The sequence below is a fragment of the Rhea pennata genome, chromosome 7 (genome assembly GCF_028389875.1).
Source record: "Rhea pennata isolate bPtePen1 chromosome 7, bPtePen1.pri, whole genome shotgun sequence".
NCBI lineage: Eukaryota > Metazoa > Chordata > Aves > Rheiformes > Rheidae > Rhea > Rhea pennata.
In genome coordinates this window covers 17,502,038-17,529,493 of record NC_084669.1, presented here as the reverse complement: position 1 = coordinate 17,529,493, position 27,456 = coordinate 17,502,038, and the positions used below count along the sequence as shown (strand labels likewise).

The 27,456-nt window shown below is 36.5% G+C and overlaps 1 protein-coding gene across 1 annotated transcript; it reads right to left on the bottom strand.

The window, feature by feature from the left end:
- Positions 1-27,185, bottom strand: LOC134142975 (uncharacterized). The gene is made up of 12 exons (XM_062580572.1): positions 27,136-27,185; positions 26,442-26,626; positions 14,623-14,698; positions 11,969-12,100; positions 10,991-11,114; positions 8,445-8,505; positions 8,296-8,342; positions 7,794-7,869; positions 6,728-6,829; positions 5,141-6,064; positions 4,122-4,232; positions 1-3,061 (listed from the first exon to the last, which is right to left on the bottom strand). Exons 4-12 carry the CDS (start codon positions 12,038-12,040, stop codon positions 2,749-2,751), a joined length of 1,830 nt encoding a protein of 609 aa, XP_062436556.1. The 5' UTR covers positions 12,041-12,100; positions 14,623-14,698; positions 26,442-26,626; positions 27,136-27,185; the 3' UTR covers positions 1-2,748.
- Between the last annotated feature and the right edge of the window lie 271 nt (positions 27,186-27,456).

The following is a 27,456-nucleotide window of genomic DNA, read 5'->3' as shown; positions in this document are numbered from 1 at the left end:
TTTAACTTTCACAAATTTTTGCTCTTTATTCATTTTATGAATACCGTTTACATAGTATAAAAACAAAGACATTTGTAATGTCAGTCCTTAATTCTTAGCTCTCCGCTGGAGAATACCACCACGTTTGTTTGTTTTTGTAAGAACTTAAGAATATAGTAGTCTGAGTTGCAGATCTTCCTTCCCCCCAAATAAAGAAACATACATTAATGATTCTTAGTGTGTCCCTCATTATTTATAAAAGAGCAAGCAAGGAAAGAAATGCTATTCTTTCTTAATACTAAGTGCTCAGTTCCAAAATTGGATTATATTTAGCGTTTTATTCCTGAGACCACATGAATGAGGCTGCACCATTCTCACAACCACAGATTTAATGAGAAATAAAATTGACTAGCTGCTGTTGTAGGGGAGGCTACACTGAACCCCACTGTTCCACCAAAGGCACACCTGCTTCCACAGGCTGCCCTCCAGCCACTGTTATATAAGTTATTAATATGAGCAGATACCTGAGGGCTGATACAACTTGCTTTATTAATAGAACTTGGACAGCTGCACTGTCCCGTGAACAGGACAATTTGCCAAGAACTGACCACCTGGAACCACATCTTTGTTTCATCCGAACCACATCTTAGTTCCACCAGCTGAACAAAGTTTTGTCTTACGACTTGTGGTCATCACTGTCAGGTGTATCTGTAGGTAAGGGAAGGGGACTTTCACTAGGAGAGACAGATGCAAGTTGCCTCTTCCCTGGTTTGGGGACACCTGACCAGGAAACTCCTCGAGGTTGAGCGCCCACATTGCTTGGTGGTACGTAGACTCTGCTTTATTTGCTAACTATTGATTGATCTTTCTTTCTGTTCCTCTGATATGTGAATAGCCTATGCCTGCAAAATAATAAATTATATCCTACTCATTGCTTACTTGTGTTGTGACATTGATTAAGCGTCACAGCTGTGAAAGAGAGAACTATTTACTTTGTATAATGAACAAAGCCAAAGTTGTTCTGAGTTGTAAAGGCAATCAGGCATATATTCACAGAATCCTTTGATTCCTGGAACTTTTTGCATATGATGCAAGTTAACCGGAGTTGCTAGACATTCCAAGCTTTTGAAAGTCTAGTGCTTATTTAGTAGCCACAGAACCAGGAGATCAGAAATCTAACTTTTACACTGCTACTAAAAGCCAAAAAAGGTCTGTGTATTCTAGCTATGAACTCTTATTATTGCAGTTGCTAGTGCACACTTACACCTTCTTGCTTTTTGCTTTCCAGCTATGCTGCTTTTCAAGCAGTTTTTTTAACTGCATAACACCTTGTGTTCCCTGAAACATTCATTTTAATTGTTAAATTTAATGCCATGGTCTAGCTTTATCCTTATTCACTATGATGCCCCCTTTGAAAATATATTATTTAAAAGGTAAAAATTATTAAATTTGTAAAATTTAATTTTTCATTTACCTGGGTATTGTATTAATACTATTTTCTGTCCTATAAACTAAGATTTGTTTACATACAGGGGGAGGCAGCTGCTGGCATGAACTTAGTCACTGTTTATCGCACTTCCTTCTGGAGATCCAGTGAAGTGGCACTCCAGAGGAGATTGTTCCAATGCATGAATCTAAAAGAAACTTACCTGAAGATGTTATTTTTCTACTCTGAGTAAATTACTCTGCCGTACTGTAACCAGAAGCTAGTAGAAAACACAACAGAAGGAGACAGATCCGACTAACAAATAGGGAAGTGTATGCGCTTACCCTGCAGGCAATCTTGGCTAGCCGAGATGGACAAGCTGATAATATAAGCTACCTCATTCCGATGGGTTGCTGAGAAAATTGTGAAATTCATCTGTACAGGGCTATTCTGAAACATATATAATCTATGAGATCAGGAATAAACAATCAGGATGGGATCTTCAGGTTACTGAAAAGCAGGTTTGACATTTACAGTGTTTGAAAACCAGCTGGTTCCAAGTTCTTAGCAATCTGGGGGAAAAAAATCTGCTATGAAAGACAGTGAACGTAGGCCTCTTCAGTTGATGTACAGAAAAACTGGAATTAAACTGCAGTGTTGCAGAGATCTCGCAGACTTTGAAAATACCAAAAGAGAAGACAGGATATAGACAAACCATTTAACTATGGTGGAACAAGTTCATCTTACCCATCAGTTGTGCACTCAATCCACAGAACCAAAACTTCATCTCATGTTAAGTTCTATTATTAAAAGTAAGTGTCTATTTTAAGGATATCTCTTAAGTAGTAAAGGTTTCAAGACAAAGACATTCGGTTTTGCTAGCATTAATTCAAACTGCTATTATCAAGTTAAAAGATCAAGCTGACAACTGTTTCACTTGTTTCACAGTAGCTTTTCTATAATCTCAATGCTAGTCCACCTGATGGTGCAGTATTTTATTATAAGTTTTGCACCTTGACATTACATATTAAATTTAAAATAAAAGACACAATTACTATCTGTCAGAAAGTAGTTTGCTTTAAGATATAGGTTTCCAATTTCACTAAAAGGAAAGACTATTTTCATTCCATGGGTACTTAGACCTTTTCTCCAACTACACTTAACAAATACATCCTAATAAATTTAAGAACCAAACATCAGTAGACGCTAATCTTACAACAGAGACAAGTTCTCTGCTATCAAAATTTGCGCTTCTCTAATTTGTTAAAAAAAAAAAAATGGTCCACATACAAAGTAAAATGGGTAAATGTAAGTCTAAGCTCAGCAAACACTGTCCTTTTTATTCAATTCCAGTTGTAGCGGTCCCTTGGAGGTAAATCATACTGTGTCCTCTCTTCCTCTTCAGGTCCATAATCTAATGGCAAACCGTAATTGTAATCAACCGTTACAACTGGTAACCTTTTGCCCTGTTCCATCTCTCTTGCAGTTTCACCTTGAAAAGGTTTTCTTTCATAGTCTATTGAACTATCTTCCTGGTGTACAGATGAAGATGAATGCATTGTACGTGAAGAATATGGTGCAAATCTGTTTTTTCCTCTATTAAATTCATCTGAAGGATGCATTCTCCTATTCTCTTCAGGACAATTTGGTCGATTACTGTAATGAGAACAAAAAGTTACAACTTACGTTAGGTAATTCTACTAGGAAGTGTTTTCTTTCAAGTGTTTTTTCTAATTAAAGTTCCTTATTCACTGAGAGTTTCTTTACCTAGGGACCATGTTTTCATTCCTGTGAAGAACACATAATAATAGCTCTCTGCTACAGTCTCGATAAGCAACAATATACTTTGGAAGTGTATCTCAAAATATTTTAATTCATTCTTCTGCAGTATTTGTATTTCTACAAAATATATATAGAGGGATCTTAAAATGACAGGTGCGCATATATACTTTTTGTTTTGGATTCTCTTTACTCACAAGTACCTTAGTTATTTTGTAAAATAAGTGGCATATAAAACCAATTCAGAACAATCTTTGTAATTTTAGTATCTTTTCCTTCACCGAAGCATAGATTAATTTAGGTTGGAAGGGTTCCCTAGAAATACCTATCCAACCACCTGTAAGTCCAACTAGATAAGGTTGCTCTGGGTCATGTCCAGGCAAGTTTTGTGTACCTGAAAAGATAAAAGAATCTACAACTTCTCGGGGCAACTTGTTACAGTGTCTAACCATCCTCATATTAAAACTTTTTCCGTGTATCTAACCACAATTTCTCAGGTTATGACTTGTGCATGTTATCCTATCACTGTGCATGTTTAAGAAGTATCTGGTGCTCTCTTTTCTGTACCCTTCAGTTAGGTAGTTGTAGGCACTAGTGAAAGTTAAACATAGCACCTGTACTTTGCTTTTTTCTTTGACAAGAATTTTTCACGTTTTGTAGTAACTTAGCTTGAATCATGCTTGCCATGCCAATCGCCTAAGTCAGGGATTCTCAAGCCATAATGACATAAACATCATGAAGACACTCAAACCTAATATAGATGGATCACAGTTTAATCACTATTTGGTCAGTGTTCAGATACATGGGTTTAAGCTATATTTAAGCAAATATTTTAACACCAATTTTTACATTGTACATTTATATATTTTATAGCTGCAATACTAGGGGAACAATGGCGTAAAGGTGAGTAACCCAACATATGAAAACTGGTATTTACCTGTAACTTCTTTTAAAGTCATCACTATCAGACCCATAATCTCTGTGAAGTGAAGGAGATGAGGAGAAATGAGATTCTGGTACATTTTCATGGGATGAAAAAGATTGACTTCTGAAAATAATGAGAAGAATCACATGTTAAAAAGAGTAAAAACAGTTGTAAGCTTTTGACAAATATAAATATGGTTTTAGGAGATGAAAATCTTTTTACTTTTAATTTAAAAAATAAATTTTAATACTAAAATTTTAATCTTAATCATATTATCACCTCAAAATAGTGAGTGTCAGTATAATGATATAATAATCTTTCAGCTGTATGATTAAAAATAAATCAGACTTTACTAGCCCAGTATCCGAAATACATTGTTGTTTTCTGAATTATAGAAAATATTTTGAAAGCTTATCTCAGAAATTGTACTATTAAGTCCAACAGGTTTACAAATAAGTGATATATATATTTTGGACAATATGAAAAGGCTAGTTCAAAAAGGAAAGGATTGTTAACAAATGATTAATTTATGAAATAAATAAGGGAAAGTCAAACTTCCCTGTAATATTACTGTCTATCTCAGTTTGGCTGCGGGCATAAATAAAATTTTATATTCTCTGCTGTTTTGAGGATTGCTTTTTAAATGTAAGTTTCACTATAAACAAAGTGGGACAAACAGTTTTGTTTCAAGTTGACTCTAAAGAGGTAAAGGAAATGCATATGCTTTAAATCAAAGAAATCCAACCTTCTAAATTCTAAATAAGAAATGCTGGCTTTTAAAGTTGCAACACTCCAACATAGGCCAAACCCTCCCATAAATCAAAAAAAGAAAAATTAATGAATTGATCAAATATGATTTGAAAAGGATAATTATTTTAAGATAATATATACAAAAAGTGTAATCCTCAGCACTTATAAGTTAAATTCCAAACTTGAAAATTCAAGTTTCAAGTTTGAAATGTAACTTTTAAGTGCTGAGGATTACACTTTTATTCTCTTAACTCTCTTCTTACAGCAAGAGGATACTTTACCTGTCTGAACACCATTCATGTGGCAAGTCATCATGAGCTGGATGATTATGAAAAGATCTCAGCCTTTGTCCATGTCCTTTATTAGCATAATCAAAATCTTTTAACTGAGTCTGTTCCTGTAAGTCATCATAAGACTGTTGGTCATGAAAATGTCTGTTTCTTGGTCCAGGACCTTTATTATCATAATCTTTTAGTTGCATCTCTGTTTGTAAGTCATTGTGAGGCTGGTGATCATGAAAAGGTCTCAACCTCTGCCCACGGCCCCTTTTAACAAATTCAAAATCTCCCAGTTGCATCTGTGGCTGGAAGTCATCATGTGACTGATAGTCATGGAAGGGCCTCAGTCTTTGTCCAGGACCTTTGTTGACAAAATCTAACTCTTTTAACTGCATCTGGTTCTGAAATTCATCGTGAGACTGGTGGTCATGGAAGGGTCTTCGCCTCTGGCCACGGCCCCTGCTAACAAAATCAAAATCCTTTGATTGCACATCTTCCTGCAAATCACTGTGAGATGAATGGTCAGGAAAAGATCTCTGCCTTTGTCCTCGGCCCCTATTAAATTCGAAGTCTCTTGACTGTCTCTCTACTTGTAAATCATCATGAAATTGGTGCCCATGAAAAGGTCTCAGTCGTTGTCCAGGTCCCTTGTTACTGAATTCTAGGTCCTTCAGCTGCATATCTTCTTGGTAATCATCATAAAACTGGTGATCAGGAAAGGGTCTTCGCCTCTGTCCTGGTCCCCTATTGTAGTCCCAATTTCTCATCTGCACTGGTGTTCGTAAATCATCCTGAGACTGGTGGTCATGAAATGGCCTTCGTCTTTGTCCAGGCCCCTTATTAATGAAATCAAAATCTCTCAACTGTATCTGTCCTTGCAAATCGCTGTGTGAGTGGTCATCATAAATTCTTAATCTTTTCCCAGGCCTGTGAAGTAAAGTTTTTATCTTAAATAGAGCATCTATTCTTGTATGTGCCACAAGTTATTAAAAAAACCAAGCCTTTTTCACTACAAATTGAAAAACATAGTAAGTAAAATATATTGGTATCCAAGCTATTAAAGAATCTAAACTGTGCAGTAAGATTACAAAGCTTTCAAAAAGTGTCACAGCAGAAGCTGTAACAAACATTTAACTAATTTCATAATACTTGTTAAAAAAAAAAAGACAAAACCAAAGTGATTCTGAAGTAATTAAAAAAATTGCAAACTTATCTAGAATAATATAGGATGGATGAAGTATAGCAAATTAAAGCAAAAGAACCATTGAACTGTAAAATTTTCCATAGTGAATCTAATGACTTAAGGACTTCTAATAGAAGACATTCTTTTATCTTTTCATTGCTGTGTCAAATTTTGTAAATGTATTTTGCATGGGTAGTCCATATCCATAAAAACTTTTTTAAGCTAAAATATTTACAGTACTTTCAGTGTTTCAAAACATCATCCTCAATGCAGTCAAAATCAGCTGACCCTTCCGTAACATAATAGTGAATTTCTAGTAGAAAAAAAAAATAGCACACAGTAAGAGATCTTTATCTTTTCCACTATGTGTTTTTGTTGGCTTCTAATTAGATGTTTCAGCCCATTACCCTTGAAAATCTTCATTTGGGAACCGTTCTACAGGTCCTTCCATTGCATGTGGTGGAGGAACAGTATCTTCTTCTGAATCCCACACATCCATTCCAAGGTTACTAGGGAGAATAAAAACATCTCAAGTAAGCTTCCTTTTTAAATATACTAATGAGGGGGGAAAAAAGACATTATTCAGCTGAGAATGACAGAACTTTCTGCATATAAATTGAATTTATAGGTGCTCCTAATTATCCTAGTAAATTTTAATTTTGTAAATTTATTTGGGATGGGGTAGAGGGAACAAAAGAGTATACCTAAACTTCATAATCTTAGAATACCTAAACTTCATAAGCTTAGAACAACACCCTAAAGCATGTGAGACAAGCACTACACCTATTCAAAAATCTGATACTAGACTAACTTAATCATGCAGAGACTATAAAAATGATGGCAGTTAAACAAGACCAAAGGGCATTCAATTAAATTAAAAATACCTGAATCAGTCAGGTATTATTTTAAAACCAATTTACTGCTATGAGATATCACTGTAGGAGGCAAAGGCTAGCTATTCCTAGGTACAATAGGGTACGAATGTGAAAAATAAAATTTTTATGCATCAGGGATACAAGTGGTACCAACAGAGGAGCAGAATATTTCACTTTGGGAAGCTTCGCTCATACATTTTTATTTCTAAAACTGCCGTACTTCCTTTTAAAATATCTCGTTCTACCATGCTAACAACAGCAAGTAGGCCACAGAGCTTATTATGAGGTTCTTTGCAGTGGCTGCTCTCAAACTTATAATAAGGGAATACTGATTGACTGAATGTATTTAGGAGAGTATGATACAGTAACACCAATGCTCAGTAGTAAAATCAGTTAGATCAACCATTAAAATTAAAAAGATAAATGGAAGAAGTATATTTCACTTCATGTTACTCCTATCAGAAGTCTTACAAAATATGCACATTTGCATATTAAAAGTTTAAGAGAGGGCAGTTTGGCTTACAACTGGAAGTGAGCTTTTCAAAATACCAGCGGGCATGCTGGAAAATTTTAAGCACACAAACTAAAAGCCTTTTACCTTCTCATCGGTTGTGTTCTGAGATCTGTGAGATACACAAGACCATCCATGCGATGACCTCTAGCATCACCGAAAGCTAAAAAAGAAAAGATACGAGTCTAACAATGTCTTTAAACTGAGCCCCAAAAAAATGTGAAGGTACATTTCTGTTCATCACAAGATCATGAATTTGAAAACATTCTGATTTGGTATTAAATACTGCAGCAATCTGCTATCATTGCAGCAAGTCTTTTTTTTTAAAAAAAAAAAGAGTAGGGGAAGCTACTTATGACTGAAAAATCATTCAAAGCAAAAACAAAAAACCCCCAGATTTTAAGAAACTGAAACATCCTTCTACTATGGTGCCAACTTGCTAATCCTCAAACTTCGTCTAGAATAGAATCAACAGTCAGAGGAACTCTTCTGTGGAAGCCAGCACATGAAAGCTCTAAGAATACTGTAACAGAATTATTTTGTTAATTACAACACAAACATTTGCCTTAGTTCAAACTGTGTAAGATACCTTGGATTGCTGCCTCTGGATCCCAGCCTTCAACATCAATAAGATACCTGAAGGAAAACAAGATCAAATTATTGCTCCATGTGATTTACAGATTAATATAAGCACACTATCTTTGTGAACAATGATTTCAGTTTTAATGTAACTCTTACCTACATATAAGGTAGCCAGTTCTATTAATTCCATTAGTACAGTGAACGCCAATGAGTTTCTCTATCAAAAAGGAGAACACAAGACTTCAATAGTTCAGAGAGTGAAATTACTACAGAATTAATGCAAAACAGAAAAAAATGTACTTTCCTAGTAAAGCAGTGATAAATAATGCTTGCTATTTAAAAAAATTATACTGTCACGCTTGTAAAAGAACAGACACATCCAGACTTTGTCCACTTCATGCTGGACCTCTAGCAGCAAACTAATTACTTCCAAACCTGTGAAGACTGAGATTAACTGCAGAATTCAAGAAAAAGGAAGAGGAGTGATAACACAAGTAGTTACCTGCCTTCAGCCACAACTGCAGTTAACAGGGAAAGAAAAAACAAAACAAACCCAAGAAGTACATATTTGAAAGTAAATTTTAACAACTAGCAAATGTAAAACTGAAGAGATTACCTTACAGATTTCTGCAAACCTTGTAAAAAATAGAAAATACACATAATGTCCTTAATGTCTAGGGGTTTGAAATATATTACTAGAGGAATTCATTAACTGGACAAAAAATGTGGATAATTACTGGGCTGAACTACAGCAATGAGGAGTTCAGATTCATGCATACACTATTCTGAATACAGTGTCATAGGTGGAGAAGAAAAAACACTTAAGGGGCAAAGTTGGCATAAGAATAAATATTATTAACTGATTCAGAGTTTTAGGCTAGTTGTTAGAAGATAAATTTTAACAAATAGTAGAACAAAGTTCCGGTAGACACAAAGTACTGACAGAAGGTCTTTAAAATGGGACTTCTGTAAATTTTTGAATGAGATGCAATGTAACTATCTGCCACAGAATGCGATTATAATGGGATGATGTTAGTTTATTCCAGGTCAGTGTCCTAAGAATTCAACCACTAAATAAGCAATTTACTCAAAGTTGTTTGTAAGGAAAATCCTGAGAAAGTTTAGGGGTAATCTAAAACAGAGCACAACTTACAAATAATATTACATATATTAATACAAAAATGAAAACTCTCACGCCTCTGAAGTTATATAAACCCTGTCAGAACGGTTTTACTAGCTAGAACTCCTAGTCTTCGTTCAACAGCAAATTAGGAATTGAGTCTCTTGATTCTGAGAATCAGAAATAATTAGATTCAAATAAAGACAATTCTTTGCAACATTAAAAATTACTAGATAGAAGAAAACTAGTAATTCCCAAGTAGTTTATACTAATTTGTACTTCCTCCTAAAAACAAACAACCCCCCCCCCCAAAAAAAAAAGTCAGTAAAAGAATTTGCAAACTTTTTTCCTTATTCAGGAAGTTAACTTTTTCTTGTACCTTGTCATTTTCTCAGCACTTCCAATTTAAGCTCTCACACCTGAGATTTAGGTCAGCGCTCTTTCACTCACAGCTGACCAGCCACAGCAAAAAAATCATTCTGTTCTGGAGCAAAAACAGTAAGCATTTGGGCAATTAAAACCCTCTACTTTCTGACAGATAATGCCACAGTGGCCAGATCAAATAGCATAAGAAAGCTTGAAAGAATGGTCCTCCAATATCAAAGACATTAACATCTACCCAGACAGAATCACTAGCAAAAATGTGAGGAAGTAAAAGCAGCAAACAGGCATATAAAAACCTCACACAAACTTATTTCACAGAAAAATGCCTTATAACAGCTCAGGGAAAACTGCTCTAACACACATACTCTAAAACAGTAACAGATCCGCTCTGTGGAAACGCTGATGTTGTATCTGTAAATTTATTTTTAAGAATTGCTATGATATGAGCACAATAATTGACTCATAATTCAAAAAAACTGCTACATCTGATTAAACAGCCTGTCTTAGGTTGCCCACGTATCTGTGCCCGGTCCCATGTGAGGAATCCTATGCTATCTAGAACATCTATAAAGGCATGGCTATAAAGCTATGATAGAAGTGATGGGACACCTGAGCAGCTCAGGTTAGACAGATGGAAGCCTTATCTTTCACCACGTATTCCAAGTCAGATGGATGTGGACAACTGATTTAAGCTTTGTATAATAGGTACTTAGATGGTGGAGTTCAGATGGGGGCGTTCAACAAATACTCAACTTGGCAGCCTTCTCCAGTACAGTTATGGAATTATCATTAAAAAAAAAAGCCTAACTGTAACAACATAAAGTAGTATGAAAAGCCTTGAAATTACGCATCAAGCAATGTATGTTTGTGGCTCAGGAGTGCATTTAAAAATTATCAGCGAACCAAAGGACAGTTTTCTCATCTGCAGGTGCTTTCACACATAACACAGATACAGGTATAATACTATTAGGAAGGGCATTCAAATAACTCATGTCATATTTGAAAATGACATGTTTAAAATGCAAAGAGAACTGGTAGTTCACAAAATGCATCTTCTTATAAGAATATAATGGACCCTGTTATGGAAAGTTTGAGATCTCTGATGTCTTAAAGTGAATATTGGTTGCAATTAATAAATCACACAGTTACCACTGACATAAAATTTTGGTCTTTTACAGCATAAGATGCTGATAATTACCATTTCCTGCATTTTCCCATAGGAATTTTCTGACCCATTTTTTGAACTGTAGGATAGTAGCATTATCGGGGACTTCAAGTCCAACAGTATAAAGTTTCTTATACTGCACACTTTTAGGTAAATCCTAGCAACAAGAAGAAAAAAATTGCAAAAATTATTGAAATCTTTCATCAACGAAAAATCTTAAACAGTATTTAAAATAATGTTGATATAAAACAGTAAATCAAATCCTGACCAGCAACTGAAAATGAACTTAACACAATCCTATAAAAAGAGACACACTTTTAGAAACTACCATTTACCTTTCTGTTATAAAGACCTGATCTGAAACAAAAATCAGAGTTTCTACAGAAGAGTTACTTATCCCTGTTAAAGCAGCACACTAAGAGAGAAGATTCCTTTATCTCAAATCTAATCCATTTTACAGTTACCAGCAATATTCACCCCTCCCACCCATAATCACACATCCCCCACTTTCGTTCTTATGGTCCATGCATATCCGAACATTAACAGTCAACTACAACATTCCTATATATGCATTAATGCATCTCAATGCATTAAAAGGGCAATCAAAATTGTTTGGACCATGCTGGTAACAAATTTTAAATGAAGAAAGTAATTAAAAAATGTACTGTCATCTGGACAGATTCCATTGGAGAGTAGTAAAGAAATCATTTTTAAAAAAAACCTTAACGTAAATAAGAATATCTTCAGAGTACAGGCTGCAGTCTCCTGCATCTTTTCTGTGGTGCCTGGCACCCTTATCTTAATACATTACTCTGAGCTCCCATAACACAAATAAACCACAGATGCAACTAGCTGTTCTTTCCTCTCTGATAAAAATTTTGTTCCTGCTAGACACACAAAATAAGCCTACATGGCTCACTTGTTTATTCCAGTTCAAGGTGAGCATATATGCAAATACTTTAAAACAAAAATAGTTGTAATGGTTTTATTTTGCTATTATTCTTGCATTACCTTAACTTCATAGTATCGCGTGGTATATGTTAAATCAATAATTAATCCAAGCTCCACATTTAGGGCTTTCATCGCAGCTATTAAGTCTTTTGGTGTGAATTTCTGAGTTGGAGTAAGCCTCTGGTTAATGGCCTATAATAAAAATGGAGATGAAAGACTTTATTTTAAAGTTCTAGTAACTTTCTTTTTTGAGAAGATTCAGTTGTTTTCATCACAATGAGGAAAAATGAGTATTCAAAGGGCAATGTTTACAGAAATGTATCCATGTATTATATTGATAATAAATGGAACCATCATGAATTTTGTGTGTATTCCTATTCATAAGGTAAAAAAATGTGCGCAAGTTTCATCTGCACAAACTAATAAAATTAAACTATGCACCAAATTTCATAGACAAAACAATCTACAAAACGAAGCACAGACAGATTTTTAAGTAACTAAGTAACAGCAAAAAGCAAAATAGCACAGTCCCCTTTCCCCCAAACTTACTTTGTCTTGCACAATAATGTGAAATCACCATTTCACATAAACATTCAAAGTTGTGATGCAAGAATTTGTTTCTTCTAAAAGGTTTAACTTTCTCCCCCCAAACATGCAGACATTTTTGTCTGCTTCATCTCTTAGCAGAATGTATTTTTATGTCATTTAGCTCTCAGAACTATTAAATAAGATTCAAAGAGAGTTGCTAAGGAAGCTGCATGTTGGCACGTAATAAATAATTTTGTTTGAAGAAATAGTGGGAGCAATGTTTACTTATCCTGTTGTAGCTGTGGGTTTTTTTTTGAATGTGTTCTCCATACAGATCCACTCTACATATGAAAACACCTCATATAGGCAAGATTGGATTTTCTCTGAACAGTGCACTGTCCACTGTGAGAGCCTTTTGACACAGGCTCAGCCACAACCAACAGAGATAGTGCCAAAACAGATGCAGCAGCATCTCTCAGGTCTTTTGTCAATCAGAAATTCAAGTAGACTGGGCTCAAAACTAATGAAAAGGAAGGCAGCCACAGACCATATACATTTTAGGACTACACATGCTCTTGGGTAACTAGTGATTTCTTCTGACTGTCTGTACAGATTCTAATCTAAGATGCTAACAAGCACTTATCTCATGCCTGTAAACAGACAGAAATCCCAATTAAACAATAAATAGCAGAACAGCCCTATCAAAGCTAGTATGTGATTGGGAAGCTTGAGATAAAAAGAATAATGGGGTAGAAAGCCTATGCAAGTATATAATCCTATCTACTTCAGATATTGGTGCACTACTGAAAAAACAGTGGAAGTTGTTTAAGTCCAAACAAAATGAATGTGAGTCAGGTATTTCTCAGCTATCCAGGAGTAATTTTTAATGAAATTTAAAACAACTTAGCAACTGTGAAGTGACAACTGAGTCCACAAAAAATCTAGAATAAAACTTAAAAGAACTTTTCCTTTGAAGATAAAAGCTATGTACTATGTAAAGTAACACTTAACACTGAGGTAGACTGCTGTTTCTAAAAGTAAGACATTTCTAAATATATTGTCTAACTTAGTAAGATGCTACAACATGTTGGTAAAAAAATAATTAAGGTAAAAACATTATTAGAAGAAATCTATAAGGAGTTGTTTTAAACATACTGCATTTGTTCAGATCATCAAAGCTTTTTGCTTGTGAGGCTGGTAATCTGAATTTATAATTTTAAAAGTATGCAGTGGCTGGCATCTTTTAGTGAGTGTTTGATTTCTGCAAAATTATGTTTTGGTGTGGCTGCATAGATATGCTATTCATATCACAATTTAATCCATAGTTATAATTAGCCTTTGATACACCAGGTATCATAGAATCATAGAATCAGTAAGGTTGGAAGGGACCTCTGGAGATCATCTAGTCCAATCTCCCTGCTCAGCAGGGTCACCTAAAACATATGAGACAGGGCTGCATACAGGCAGGCCTTCAAGATCTCCAGAGAAGGAGACTCCACCACCTTTCTGGGCAGCCTGTGCCAGGGCTCCGTCACTCCCACAGGGAAGAAATTCCCCCTCACGTTCAGGCGGAACTTCCTGTGCTTCAATTTCTGCCCATTGCCTCTTGTCCTGTCACACGGGGCAACTGAAAAGAGTTTGGCCCCGTCCCCTTGACACCCTCCCTTCAGGTACATAGACACATTGATAAGATCCCCCCTCAGTCTTCTCTTCCCCAGGCTGAAGAGGCCCAGCTCTCACAGCTGTTCCTCATAGGGCAGGTGCTGCAGCCCTCTGATCGTCCTCGTACCCCTACGCTGGACTCTCTCCAGTAGCTCCATGTCTCTCTTGTACTGGGGAGCCCAGAACTGGACACAGTATCGGAAGCTGTTAAATAGTATGTTGAATCTGGGTCATTTAAAAGTGATTAAATGAATGGTGCTGGTGGAGATGGAAATTTTATGATTTGTAAATGGTAAATAAAAGTACTAATATCAGTTATAAACTTTACAAGAAAGGGAGACAGATTTATAGCAAAGCATATATAAAAGTCATTACAGATGACTAGAACAGCTAATCTGAATTTTTAAAGAAAATACATTATTTTTTCATAAAACTTTCCTGAAGCTTGCACGAATATTAATGTTATCCTTTATTATTTTTGCATTTATTTAATAGAGCCAATCACAGGTAGTTTTTATACATACCCCCTTTAAAGGTACTTTGAACGCAATAAATCTAGTTCCTGGTATAGGCTGTCCAACTGGTGTCAAGCTCCGCCATCTGTAATGAAAGATGTATTTATTTTCAAATGCTTTCAAACTGTGTAATTCAAGAGAAGACACCCACAGCTGCATGTATAACTTCTAAAATAAAATTCCTTCCTCTTAGGAATGAAACCTTGCTAAAAAACAAAGCACACAGATATACTGTTCCTTTAAAATTATAATTATTATTATTTCAAAATATGTGAAATATCTTACAAACATCAGGCAAAAACTTGCTGTCATATTTCACATAGCCTGAATATATAGTTATTTAAAATATTTCCAAGCACAAAAACACAAGATTTTTTCTTTTCTATGATAGAACATGCAGCTAATGGCATAACATATTAAGATTCAGATTTCCAAACAGCAGACTCCGATAGTTCCTAAATCCCCTGGGCATGTAAAGCGAGCAATCGTAACTTATCTGCACCGGAGTTTGAAAAACTGATGAATTAAATGTGTACATGAATAAAATCTTTTTAAAAATCTACCCCCATTAGTAGCCTGCCTGCTTGTTTCACCAAGAAACTATGTAAGACAGTCTTTCAAAAAAATCACTATAAAAGCATTTGTTGATATATATTTGAATAAAATTTATAGATTAGCAGTCTGCCCGGATAAAGGAAACAGCATGAGAGTTTCTAAAAGATTCTGGAAGAATATCAATAGAGTACAACTACAAGAAAATAAAAGACTGATCAGCGAAGAAGCTTACTTAACACCTTCCATAACTTACATAAAGACATTCTTACTGTCTGCAAGTCTAAAAGAAGACACCATAATAAAATGAATCTTCATTCTCCATGTAACACTAGAGTAAAGAAAGTATTTCCCGGAGATAACCTCTATGATTACTGTTATTATAGTCTAGAATTATATCCCCAAATCTGCAAATCTTCCAGGAACTGGTTTTCAAGGTATCTTCAGGACAGCTGAAAACAGTTTTTTCCTTCCTTCTGCATCAACTTCCAAAAAATTCCTCCACTCAAAATGGTAAGGCAGCACTTACAAAAATGTTGCACGAATATAAAGCAAACAGAAAGATAAGGTTCAATGAGTAAAAAAAAGTTTTTATAGGATGCAAAATTTTCGATTTGGCTGGGCTAAAAACCCTTAAAAAGCTTGCCATAGTCTTGCATTAATAATTTTAATTGACAATAAAATGCTAGGTTTACTTTCATTAAAAAATACACCGCCTATGAATTTTGCAAGTGTGTTTACTTTGCAATATGCCTCTTATTGTTTACTGTACTAAATCTTGGCACTTCGAAAAATACAGAGATTATTCCATTCTCTGGCTTGAAGCAAAAATCACTAATACAGAGATTTGTGTTACAGCACTCAAAATCCTTTTAATTCCAAAAAGGCAAAGAATTGATATGCACTGATTTTACACTGTACTAAAGAAAATCTTGATGTATTGTATTTCAAAGATTCCAGAGAGTTTTAACCTAAAAAATACGAGAAGCTTTATCTTAAGAAGAAACCAGGTCAATGAGTAGTATACCAGCTTTACCTTACAATGTACCAAACAAGAAATTTACTAAATTTAAGACTTCTATTACTTCTCCTCATGTGAGTACAAATTCTCTCTCACCTCAGAAGATGCAACTGGGTGACCTCAAACTTACACAACCCTTCTGTGTTTGCAGGGAGTACCTCAACTATCAGAACATCAAATACACATCTTCATAAGAGTCTTTAATTCTGGTGCCCATTCACTTACAATTGTCTGAAGCAATGTTTAAATGAATCCTCCCTTTGAAGGGAATATCCAATAACTTCTGTGGATTCCTTTCTGATTTCCATAGAATGGCCTTATTTATGAAATAAATTGCATTCTCTATTTTAATAGAATATTAAATATTATATATTCTATATAGAGTTCACTGAATATTCACTGAATATTTTCCTTTGCTCACAGTTCCCATCTGTGACCTGAACAAAAACTAGATGTCGGCTGGCAAAATGCTCTATGAAATATCCATAATTATACTTGTGATAATATATAAAATTTAACATTAACATTCACAGATTCTCAGAAGTAACAAAGCAAATGCTTACAGCATAGTGAAAGGAAGCCTAAGTGACATTAACAAACTACATCATTTACTACATCAACATCTTTAGCACCAACTTATGTTTTTTTTATTTTCACCATGAGCTAAAGAGGAGATTCAGGCTAACAATGTAGATAAACAGATGCTCAGCTTAATGGTAACAAATGAAAAACAAAGAAATAATAATGGCTCATGATTAGAAAGGCTGCTGCAAGCTCAGCTGTCATGCAGAAGACAAAGGTAAGGTGGGAAGGTACAAGGGCAACCTTTACATGGCATCACAGAGAGATGTTGTAGAAAAAGCTTTTACCATATTCTACATACTGCATCAACTTTATGCCTTATAAATTGCAGAGAGGGGAACAAGAAAAGTCAGATGAAATCAGTTAATATTGAGCACATTCTCAACCACCACATTTGTAAAGTGTTGCTCAAAAGATCGTGTATTAGAGAAGAAAAGTGTCTAAACTTGAGAAGTTTTTCAAGATGGATTTTCAAGCATGTAAACTTTGGAGGCTGGTAGCTGTCTAGTTGTAAAACAAAAAAGCAGGCACCGTATGAGACTGTTTCATTTATTCTAGCTTAAGTTAAATAAAGTCTGTGTGAATCAGTTAATATCACCAACAGTGTAAATGTACAGAAAACTATTACTGAAGCTAACAAAGCCCACAACTTAATGAAGTATCTTGGTCACAAGAACTGCTCAATGAAAAAAAACAAACCAAAATCTATAAAAGACTAAAACCTGCCCTATGCACAGTTTAACTATTTCATTCACTTAATCTTAAAATGGTAATAAATGCTATGAAGCATATTTAACATACAGTCAATCCAAACTACTGTTAAAAATAATAACAAATTAAGGTTTAACACTGACTCTGGTCTCTTGCCAAATCTAGTAACTCTGAAAATTACATTCTCTTATTTAAGACAAGGAAGTTTTCTTCCTGCTTTTGCTCTTAAAACTTCCAAATAAAATTACAAAATGGACTGTGTGCAGGGATATAGAAACTACTGCAGCAGATGTTATGTACATAAAACAAACAAGAACACAGTATCCCTTCTTCAAGCTAGTTCAATCACTTTTTGGTGTTAGCTGTACCAGTAACAGGCATAAAATGCTTGACAAATGTATTTTATATATAATTTATATATATAATAAATAATATATAAAGCAGATACATAAAATATATTTTAAAATTTGACAAGAAGCTAGACTCTATTACTCATTTGCACAGTTTTAGGAATACTTCGAAGGAAAGTAGAATTCAAAAATCCCAACCGCAAAAGACCAACTTAGGAACTTCCTTATGTAGTAAGTTAATTCAGAAGATGCCATAAATTAGAAATTCAGGTCTTCTTTGATCTTTCTCTTGAAAAATGATATGACTGGAAATTTATCATGATTATCATAAATACCAAGCAACTAGGAGTAAGAAAGAAAAACTGCTTAAAAACTTACTTGGAAAACTAGCTACGTAACAGATTGCAGAAATTCTGAACTTTCAGACTAAGGGACTTCACATATCATCCAAGAAAATTCACATCTTGCAACAAGAAAACATCAAAAACTTTAAATGTATATGACAGTTCTACAATACAAAATGAGCAGAAGGCACTTTATCAGGAAATATAAAAGTTATGCCTTGTATGTTATCTTTAAAATGCTATCTTTAAAATGAAATTTCTGCATACCAATGCAGAACCAAAAAATAATCCCAAAGAAAAAAGGGCAGGTTCAATTAAATAAAGATTGGCTAAGCAAATAAATTCAGTTTGTTCCAAGGTCAATGAAAGAATATGGCTGGGGAAGTAACGGTGACAGGGACTAACTACATCAAGCAAAATTCTTACAGAGGTCTGGATAAAAACAGAAAACAGTAAAGAAAGATGAGCTGCAGGAGGCCAGAGAAACAGCAGTTATGGGTGCAAAGACATAAATAAGTGTTAAGAAGAAATTGTGACACAGGATGTGTGATCTGTTTGATCTTAAGCGTAAGAAACAATGCCAGAAGTCCAAGATGCTGTCAAAAGCATGAAGACTTGACACCATCATCATGAATGATTAAAAAAAGATGACAGAGGGGACTTCAGTGAAAAAGACAAGCTGGTGAGGAAGTAGCTGAAAAGAGAGCAGAAGTTTCCTGAAAGAGGCAGTGATACTTATTTCTATGTCTAGCATTTGCACCATAGAGGTAGCACTGGCCACAGAGCTGGCAGTGTTCACCCCAGAAGGATGTTACGGTAAGTATCTAAGATGAAATCACACGGCTTCAGAGAATCATGGCGGCTTCCCAGTTTACACAGTGGTCAGAAAAAGACAGACAGATCTGTAGAAACTGAAATTTGAGAACTACTGTATAAAATGCAACACAGCAAGGGTTAAAAAATGCAGACAGTCCTAGCAGAATACATTAAAGCAAGCTATAGTCCTAAAATCTGTAATATTGTTTGGTCTTGACACAGAACAGGCAAACAAGTCAAATTTCCTTCAGAATCTGAAGGAGTGCACAAAAAAATGCATCAAAATAGCTACGACAGGCTTTTATGGGGTACCAAGGTGGTAATCAGAATTTTTTAAAATCTAGACTATTCAAAGCCACAAAACCAGAATTACTATTCTAACAGAAAAGTACTTGAGAGAATAGCATTTAAATGAGAGGTGACACATTGCACACACACGATGTATTTTCAATTACAGCTTTATTTCTCTAAGTTTTCAAATGGTTAAACAATTCACGGGACTACATTCAGACCAAGATCTGAAAGTTAGCAAGTCATAAAAATTAAACAACTGTTTTTTTCTTTGACATCCCCGGTTCCTGCTTCCCTATCATGTTTTGTCTTTATCATTCCCCAACTATCATCAAAACACAGACAGAATTGTACCTGCTGTTCTAAACAAAAGTATCACTTCTGGAACAAGTATTAAAATCAAACTAAAACACTTCCCCCACCTCACTCCCCCAAAATTACTGTGATTCTTGAATGGTTTCTGGTTAAAAAAAAAAGTAGTATTACTGCTATTAAAGACTCTAGTCAGCTACTTGGCAACTGGTTTTAAGTCTGGCTTACAGGAAAACATTACTTTTGTTTACCTATTTTAATTGAAATGAAATCATATTTTATTCTTTACCATTTTCTTTCATCTAAAAATTTCAGAGATATGCAGTAACACATAGAAGTGCTTTCTTAAAAAGGGAGAAAAAAGAAGAAATAGAAGTAGTTGCATGTATCTTAGTAAAGGTTACCAGATATAGGTGATCTGTGCTAACTCAAGAATCTAATAGCAATATGCTTTTTAACAGCAGTGACTGGTAAAACGGCCTCTCTTAAAGGACAAAGGATAAAAAAACAAACAACAACAAACTTAGAAAAACACTTTTAAAAAACAGTAAGTTTGAGGATCAATCAACTTCGGATCATGAACAGGGCCTGCATAGAAGTCTCCAACTTCAGGTGGGATAACAAAAGAAATTTCTTACAGAAAAGCCCTGATAACGACAAGTTTATGGCAAATTTCAATAGCATTAGTGAACAGAATTTATTATTAATCCTGCAGCTTCTGTAGTTAACCACAAAGGTTACGTCAAACATCAAGACAGTTATCCAAACAAACAAAAAAACCCTAGAATATATATGTTTTGGATAAATTTGGCTTATTGCTAATAAATAAAAAATGAATGTGATAATGACATATAATAAACTAGAAAACACATCACAGATTGTAAATATTACTAATATCTGTAATTATTCAATGCAATTTATGAAATTAAGATAATTTTATTCAGTTGATACAAACTCAAATTGTAGTTGTTAAAACAGATCTTACTATGAATCAGTTCTAAAATTTAGAAAATTATACTGGAAATTACAGTTATTGTATCCCCTTAACAAGAATGTTAAACTAAAATACGACAGAATTCAGGCCAAAACTGTATGTTCCTCGTTTAGTAACAGGTTGAACTGAAGCAACAAGGCATTCAACTGTATATAACTTATACTCAGTCATTTAAATAGATGCGTACTTTATTTTCTTCCGTGATTTTCTTTTGCTAAGAACAGTATCAGTTTCAAGTAAAGACACTACCAATTCCTCCCACAGTAAGTTGGCCTAGAAGGCTAATAAATAACCTATATGTAAAGTACGATGGAATCATTGAGTTGTAAACAACTCTAAAGCTTCATGTCTTTTGCTTGTTAGATCTCAGAGACAGAATTAGGTGAAAATACACAGCATAGCAAATGATCAACAGATATATTACAAGTTCTTTATGGCAAAACTGTTAAAATTAATTGTCAGTCTTTCTGAAACACAAACCTACTTTAGATACGCTAGGAAACTGATGTCTACATCAGAGTATTAGACAGAAGCACTTAAGACTGAATGATCATGTAGACACCAGCTAGCTTCATACCCAACCAAAACAAAATTTAAGTATGTTTGCCAAAATGGAAGGTATCAGTGCTATTTCTATCCTAAATGCTAAAACGCTTCTCTGTTATAAATAAATAGGTAAATAAATACTCTATACTGCAATACCTCTACAATGTAATTATGGTATTTTTAACAGGCAAATACTAACTTTAAGTATAAAAGCTCTCTCATCTTACATTTCCCAGTGCATAGCAACCAATACAGCAACCACACATTCCAGCATTTCAGAGTATTTCAGGGTAGGAGGAACTAACACTGAACTAAAGGCACTAATTCAGAATGATTTGCATCTAATAGATAAAAGTCAATGCTGTTATTAAAGGTTCCTGAAAGGCTGCAATGGGTGGAAAAGTAAGTTCAGAGAGCAATAGCTGAAGCTATGCTTAACAAATTAACGGTTTCTAAGAGATTTTGTAATCTCTTATAAACATCTTTGATTATGGAGTAGTACGGTATGGATTACCAGTTTAGAACTTACCTTGGGAAGTGAATTTCAAATCACTCAAAAATTACAATATAACTGTAGAGAAACTTATGAGTGAAATGGATTCAGCTGTGGCAAGATTATTTAAAAAATACAACTTTCAACCTCTCCTCCTTTTTTTGGCTACTAGTACTTGCATGATACACATACAGCCTTATTTTCCAAGTGGCTTCTGCACCTCTATAGACTCCAGAATCAAAACTATTCTGCTGAAGGAAAAATACCCCTACACAGACCATGACACACATTCAAGACAGAACATATACTGAACAGGTCATACGCAGAAGGGATAGAATATAGCTGTTAATCATCTGTTACTACAGAGATTTATCACTTCGTTTTCCTTTAACCTCTGTAAGAGGGATATGGATAAGTTATAGCCTCTAAAAACTACAGTCAGCGGGGATGTAAAGTGTGGGAGAAAACCTTCCTTACTGTACCACCAGAGAATATGTAATTGCATAACTTTGTATTTGCTGTATTTCAACACAGAATCTGGACCTTACAGTTGTACAGCAATGATGTCATCATTACTCAGGTATACAAATTTCTTCCCTACCCCACATTTTTGAACTGTAAGTACTCTGTGCCTGATGGTATCAGGCACTTTTACTTTATAAATAAACTCTCTCCTTAAGGTAACCCTCCCTTCTCATTCACCCTTGAATATGCATTTTGTAGGCCAAATTATGCAGTTATGCCATAGTTACAATCTAAGTGGAAATGCTTGTAGTTTTAAGTCTGCAGAGGAGCAATTCAGTTAAATATGCCTGTATACAATGCAAAAGTAGGAATAATTCAATTTTCTCCTTATAATAAAGACCATCCCACCCTTGGGCCTTTTTTAAAAAATCAAAACCAAAAATCATTTAAAAAGAACACCCAAGAAGGCGTCAGCAGATGCTTTTCAGAACAGAGCCTGAATTTATGAAATTATATCCATGGTAAAACTTGGGATGCTGATGCATAAACATGTATAATTCTGTAAAAACACCACAACATTTTGTGAAACTAAGTTTGTTAGATAACTCTATCTCCCTCTACTGGCTGGTCTACCAATAAAACACCACAATAAATACTGAGGGACAATACTGTTTCAGACATCGTGGAAAACTAAAACTTCACAGTGAAAACCTCAGTAGCAGGTGTCACATGAGTGCCTCTTATACCTATGCCTCTCATTATGAAACACTTCTCCAGCACTACCTTCTAGAATTAAGAGTCTGTAATGGACCACTGTACTGTTTAGCTCTACTCTAGGCTTTGCTGGGAAAAGGGAGAAATGCTTTCTGGTAGAACAGGATATGGAAAAGCCTTACTTCCACTCCACCTCCTCCTCCCACTGCCATAGCAAAGACTGCAAATAGCTTCACACCCAGAATGGGATGAGAACGCAGTGATAGAGGCGCGGAACCAAGACCATGCCAGAAAGAACAAATTGTGAGATTTGCACTGCAGATACAACAGCAATATTGGCAATTAATATTACTTTAGCTATTGAGTACACTCAAGAGTTCTGATACTGGCAAGGCTGCTCAGTACTGTAACACAATCCTTTTACAACGCCAATTTCTAATTATCCTACAAACATAGTGTTGTAGAAGGAGACAGTAATTAGCCATCTAACCAATTTAAAAAAATCAAATTCATATTTGATATACTTAAAAATATTATTTCAAACAGCAACCAGAAAAAAAAGGTTTTATTCTATAGTAAGAGGTGGATACTTAAATACATTTGTAATGCATCAGTTCATCACAAAGACCTCTGAATTGCTTTTTTTTTTCCACTTACAAAACATCTTATTAACCAATATATTTTATTTGTTCAACTCAAATAATAATCAGCAATTTTTATATAATCTTGATATAACGACCAAGCATAACAGCAAATTATTTGGTCATTCAGCTTAAATAGAGCCTCGGAAAATAAAAGATGTTTATGCTCTTCAGCAGGATAATTTACTTGTTCACTTTGTATCAAAATAACATACACTGAAGTTGTAACAATGTTGTAACAATGAATGTTTTGAATGATATTGAAGAGAGAATTCAGTAATATATTACACTTTTGTTTGAATACTGCTAATTGTATTAGTAAAACAAAGACTATCATGAAGTAAGAGAGGAAAAAAACCAAGATGTTTGTGTACCTGACTACATTCTGTACAGCAGATATAGACTAAAATACAGTTTGATTTGTGTACACTAAGTTTAGTAAAGGCTTTTGCCTGTTTTAAGACACAATGCCTAGGACAAATATGGCCATACCAACGTAAGGCATATGGATTTCTAAACTATTCCCACATGAGAAGAGGAGTAACATTAGCTGTGTCTATTCTAATGCTTGGCTTTTAGTTTATTATGATTACAATCTTTTAATTAAAAGAGTACAGTCTCTACATATGAACAAAACCTCAATTTCACCATTCCTTGTTTAATTGTACTATCCGAAGCTACTTACAATGTAACTGAAACCTCAAATTTATTGTATTGCTTTAACTAACAGACTTTTCAAATCTATTCCCTACTAAATTCTGGTATAGAAACAATGCTTCAAGTTGTCTGTTTTTTTTCTTTTTTAAGACACAAGGAATTGCATACCATAATAATCACAAGAATTTAAATAAAAATTATTCAGCACTGCAGAAAGATTCTAGACGGTATCAAGAAGATATATTTTAAAATGTCCTTACGTATACTGACTGTATTTTGCTTATCTTCCACAGTATTTCTCTTATGCTATCATTAAAAATGAGAAGAGGTATTTTTGGGTTTACTGGTACTGCAATACTCTGACATGACTGAGGCTAAACTTCTATAGTACAACTTGCTTTAGACTTATGGCCTGTGGTAGGCCACAGCGTACCACAATCGCACTTCTGCCAACAACTATTTCTGGGGACAGTAAATTGAATGTGCAGCCTCAACTAGGTTAAAAATCAAACTACCTTCATTTTTCTTCCAGGATTCACTGCTATTTTTCCAGGTCTACTACTCAGATTTACAACAAAGTACTACAAAGTACTGCGCTAGCTCTGAGAATGAGGGTCTTAGGATTCCTTAAATTCCTTTAAGGCCAAACTCTCATACTGTGGATGTCTACACAATGTTAATTGTATCAAAGAGTATCTGGAAAAGCTGAAAGCATTTCAGTATCATGCGCTTTGCCAGATGACTGCACTAGCTTTATAACCAATTACTCCACCACACAGGTTTCTCTCCTCAAAAGATACGAAGGTGTTAGTTTCTAATTACAGAAACCAATACTACAGTTCAGTGCTTCTTTCATACTTGGGGGAAAAATGCAAGTAGCCAAAACGTTTTGAGTTACTTCAGGTAAATCCAAGAGGGAAAAAGAAAATGTGCATCTCATCCATTCCCTGTATTTCAGTGATAATTTCAGCGTATGGAGAAAGCAAGTAGGGTGGTTATTCTTTCAAACTTTCTGCTTTACTTTTTGCAAGCCTAAGTTATTAGAGCTCAAACTTTTTTTGTCCAATTTCTAACTGAAGGCTCATACACACTATAAAAAAAGAAACTCTTAGCTTTAAGTAGTGCTTTGATTTTAATCTTTGTGTTTGTCAGCTATGACATAAAATGTAAAGTTTCTTGAACTTATTTTTATAAGTTTGTTAATCTTGTGTTACTACTGACTGCTTTTACATCAGATATTCTACAGGGAATCATGTTTTTGTTTTTTATTGCTCTTTTGAAGAATGTTCTTAATAAAGCAATATAACACTTCACCTGAAACAAGGATAACACTTCACCTGAAACAAGGCTAATGCCCACCTAAAAAGTTACAGTCCTGTAACAATGTACCTTTACATCTCAGTACACCCTCCTAACCAAGAAGTATGTATTGCTGTCAGCAGCATCACATGGGTTATATTTTTAATCTTTGGCATTCTTCTTTTTTTTAACAGAGCTTGAGAATAGAAACACACCTATTCTGTAAGAGACTATATCCACACTCCTGCTCAAGTCATTAGAAAGCCAGAAGAATACTGCATTTGCAGGGTTTTTTTTTGCTGATAAAACATTTTCGTTGTCCTCTTATAAAAAAATTTCTGAACCCTATTCCTTGAAAATATTCTTTGACCACATGCATGCAACCACATGCTCCCATCTTATCTGCTCCTTCCCCACTCTTGGTAGTAAACATCTGAGTAGTCAGTAGGATGGACTACACTCCCACTTCCCCAGGTAAGTAGGTACGTGGGGTTAAGGTTAGAAAGAAGGGCTGCATTTGGCTGATGAAGGACAAGTGTTCACAGACAGGCTGGAGCATTATACTCACCTGGGGGGTGATGGGCAGGGTTGCTCCTGTCTTGGAGAAAATACCTACCTTACCTGGCTGTAGATGGTGGAGAAGATGCTTGTGGCAAGAAAGCACCTGGGGCGGTCTGCGCCCCTTCTCTGTGGGCAGGACTGTGCCCACTCCTGCCTCTCGCTTAGTGTGGGGGATACTTACCCATCGGGGATAGTATTCTTCTTTACCATGCTGAAAGCAGGAGCAGGCAGAGCAGGAGGCAGCGGTGAAAGTGGGCACTGCAGCAAAGGAGAGAGAACCGCGCAGTTAAGGTGCTAATCTCTTTCTCCATCAAATGGGCCTTCTCACAGGGCTGACTCTCAAGGTAAAACCAACCAAGCAGTCAGCGGGGGCTTGAAGCCATCCTGAATAACTTCTGCAGCTTGCAAGCTAGCCTCTTTTTCTTTTCTTTTTTTTCCCCACTGCTAGAGTAGGGCAAGAGCAAAAGATAGCAACTCACCTCTCCTCTCCAGGAGACCAAAAGAAACAGAGAGGAGAGGCAGCAGGTTTCTCTAACTCTAGCAGCAGTGCTGCAGGGATGAAGCTCCTCCTGGCAGACCCTCTCCCGCGGCTCGGAACAGTCTGTTCTGCCCTTGGGCTTCCACAGCTAGGGCTCTCGTCCCAACGTGAAGACGCTCCAGGCAGCTGCAAGAGGCGAGGCCGGCACCTCAGCAAGGCAAGGCCGCTCCCCTGCCCCTCTCTACCCTCGCCGGCTCCGATCGCGCAAGGTCCTGGGCACCGTCAGCACCTGCCGCTCGCGGTGGGCCCAGGGCAGGGAGAGGAGGGAGGAGCGGGGCTCCCCCCTTCCGCGGGGGGGGCCATGTCCGCCGCTCCACAGAAGACGCTTGAGGCTGGCGTGAGACTCCCTCCTCAGAGCGGCACGTCCCCGCCAGCGCAGGCCGCCTCCGAGGCCGGCTCGGGGCACTCTCGGAGCGGGAGGTGGCTGAGCTCGGGGCGGGGGTGGGGGGAAGAAAGAAATGGGGGCGGGAGGGAGGTAGCGGCCCGACTGCAAGGGGCCGGGCGGTCCACTGTCGTAGGGGGCCCGGGCGGCGGCGGCAGGGAAGGGCGCGGGCGCCGGCAGGCGAGGCGAGGCGGGGCGGGGCGGGGCGGGGCGGGGCGGGGCGGGGAGGAGCGGGGCTGCGGGCGGCCCGTACCCTGACAGGATTTCCCTTGCGGAGGAAGCTTGGTGCGAGACAGACGACACAGAACGTTCCCGAAAGGGTGCGCACTGCGCATGCCCGGCAACCGGCCAAGCCGCCGGCAGCGGGGGATTGCGCCTGCTCCTCTGGAGCCAGGCCCGGGAGCGCGCAGAGCGCCTGCGCGACCGCCTCTCCTCAGCGCGGCGTGGGAGCCGCTCGGGAGCGTTCAGTAACTCGCTGGCCAATAAAACGCGGCGGTGTCTCTGCGCGTGGGCAGTGGGCCGCCGGGCCGGGGGAGGGGGGCTGAGGCGCATGCGTGCTGGGCGGCTGCGGGAG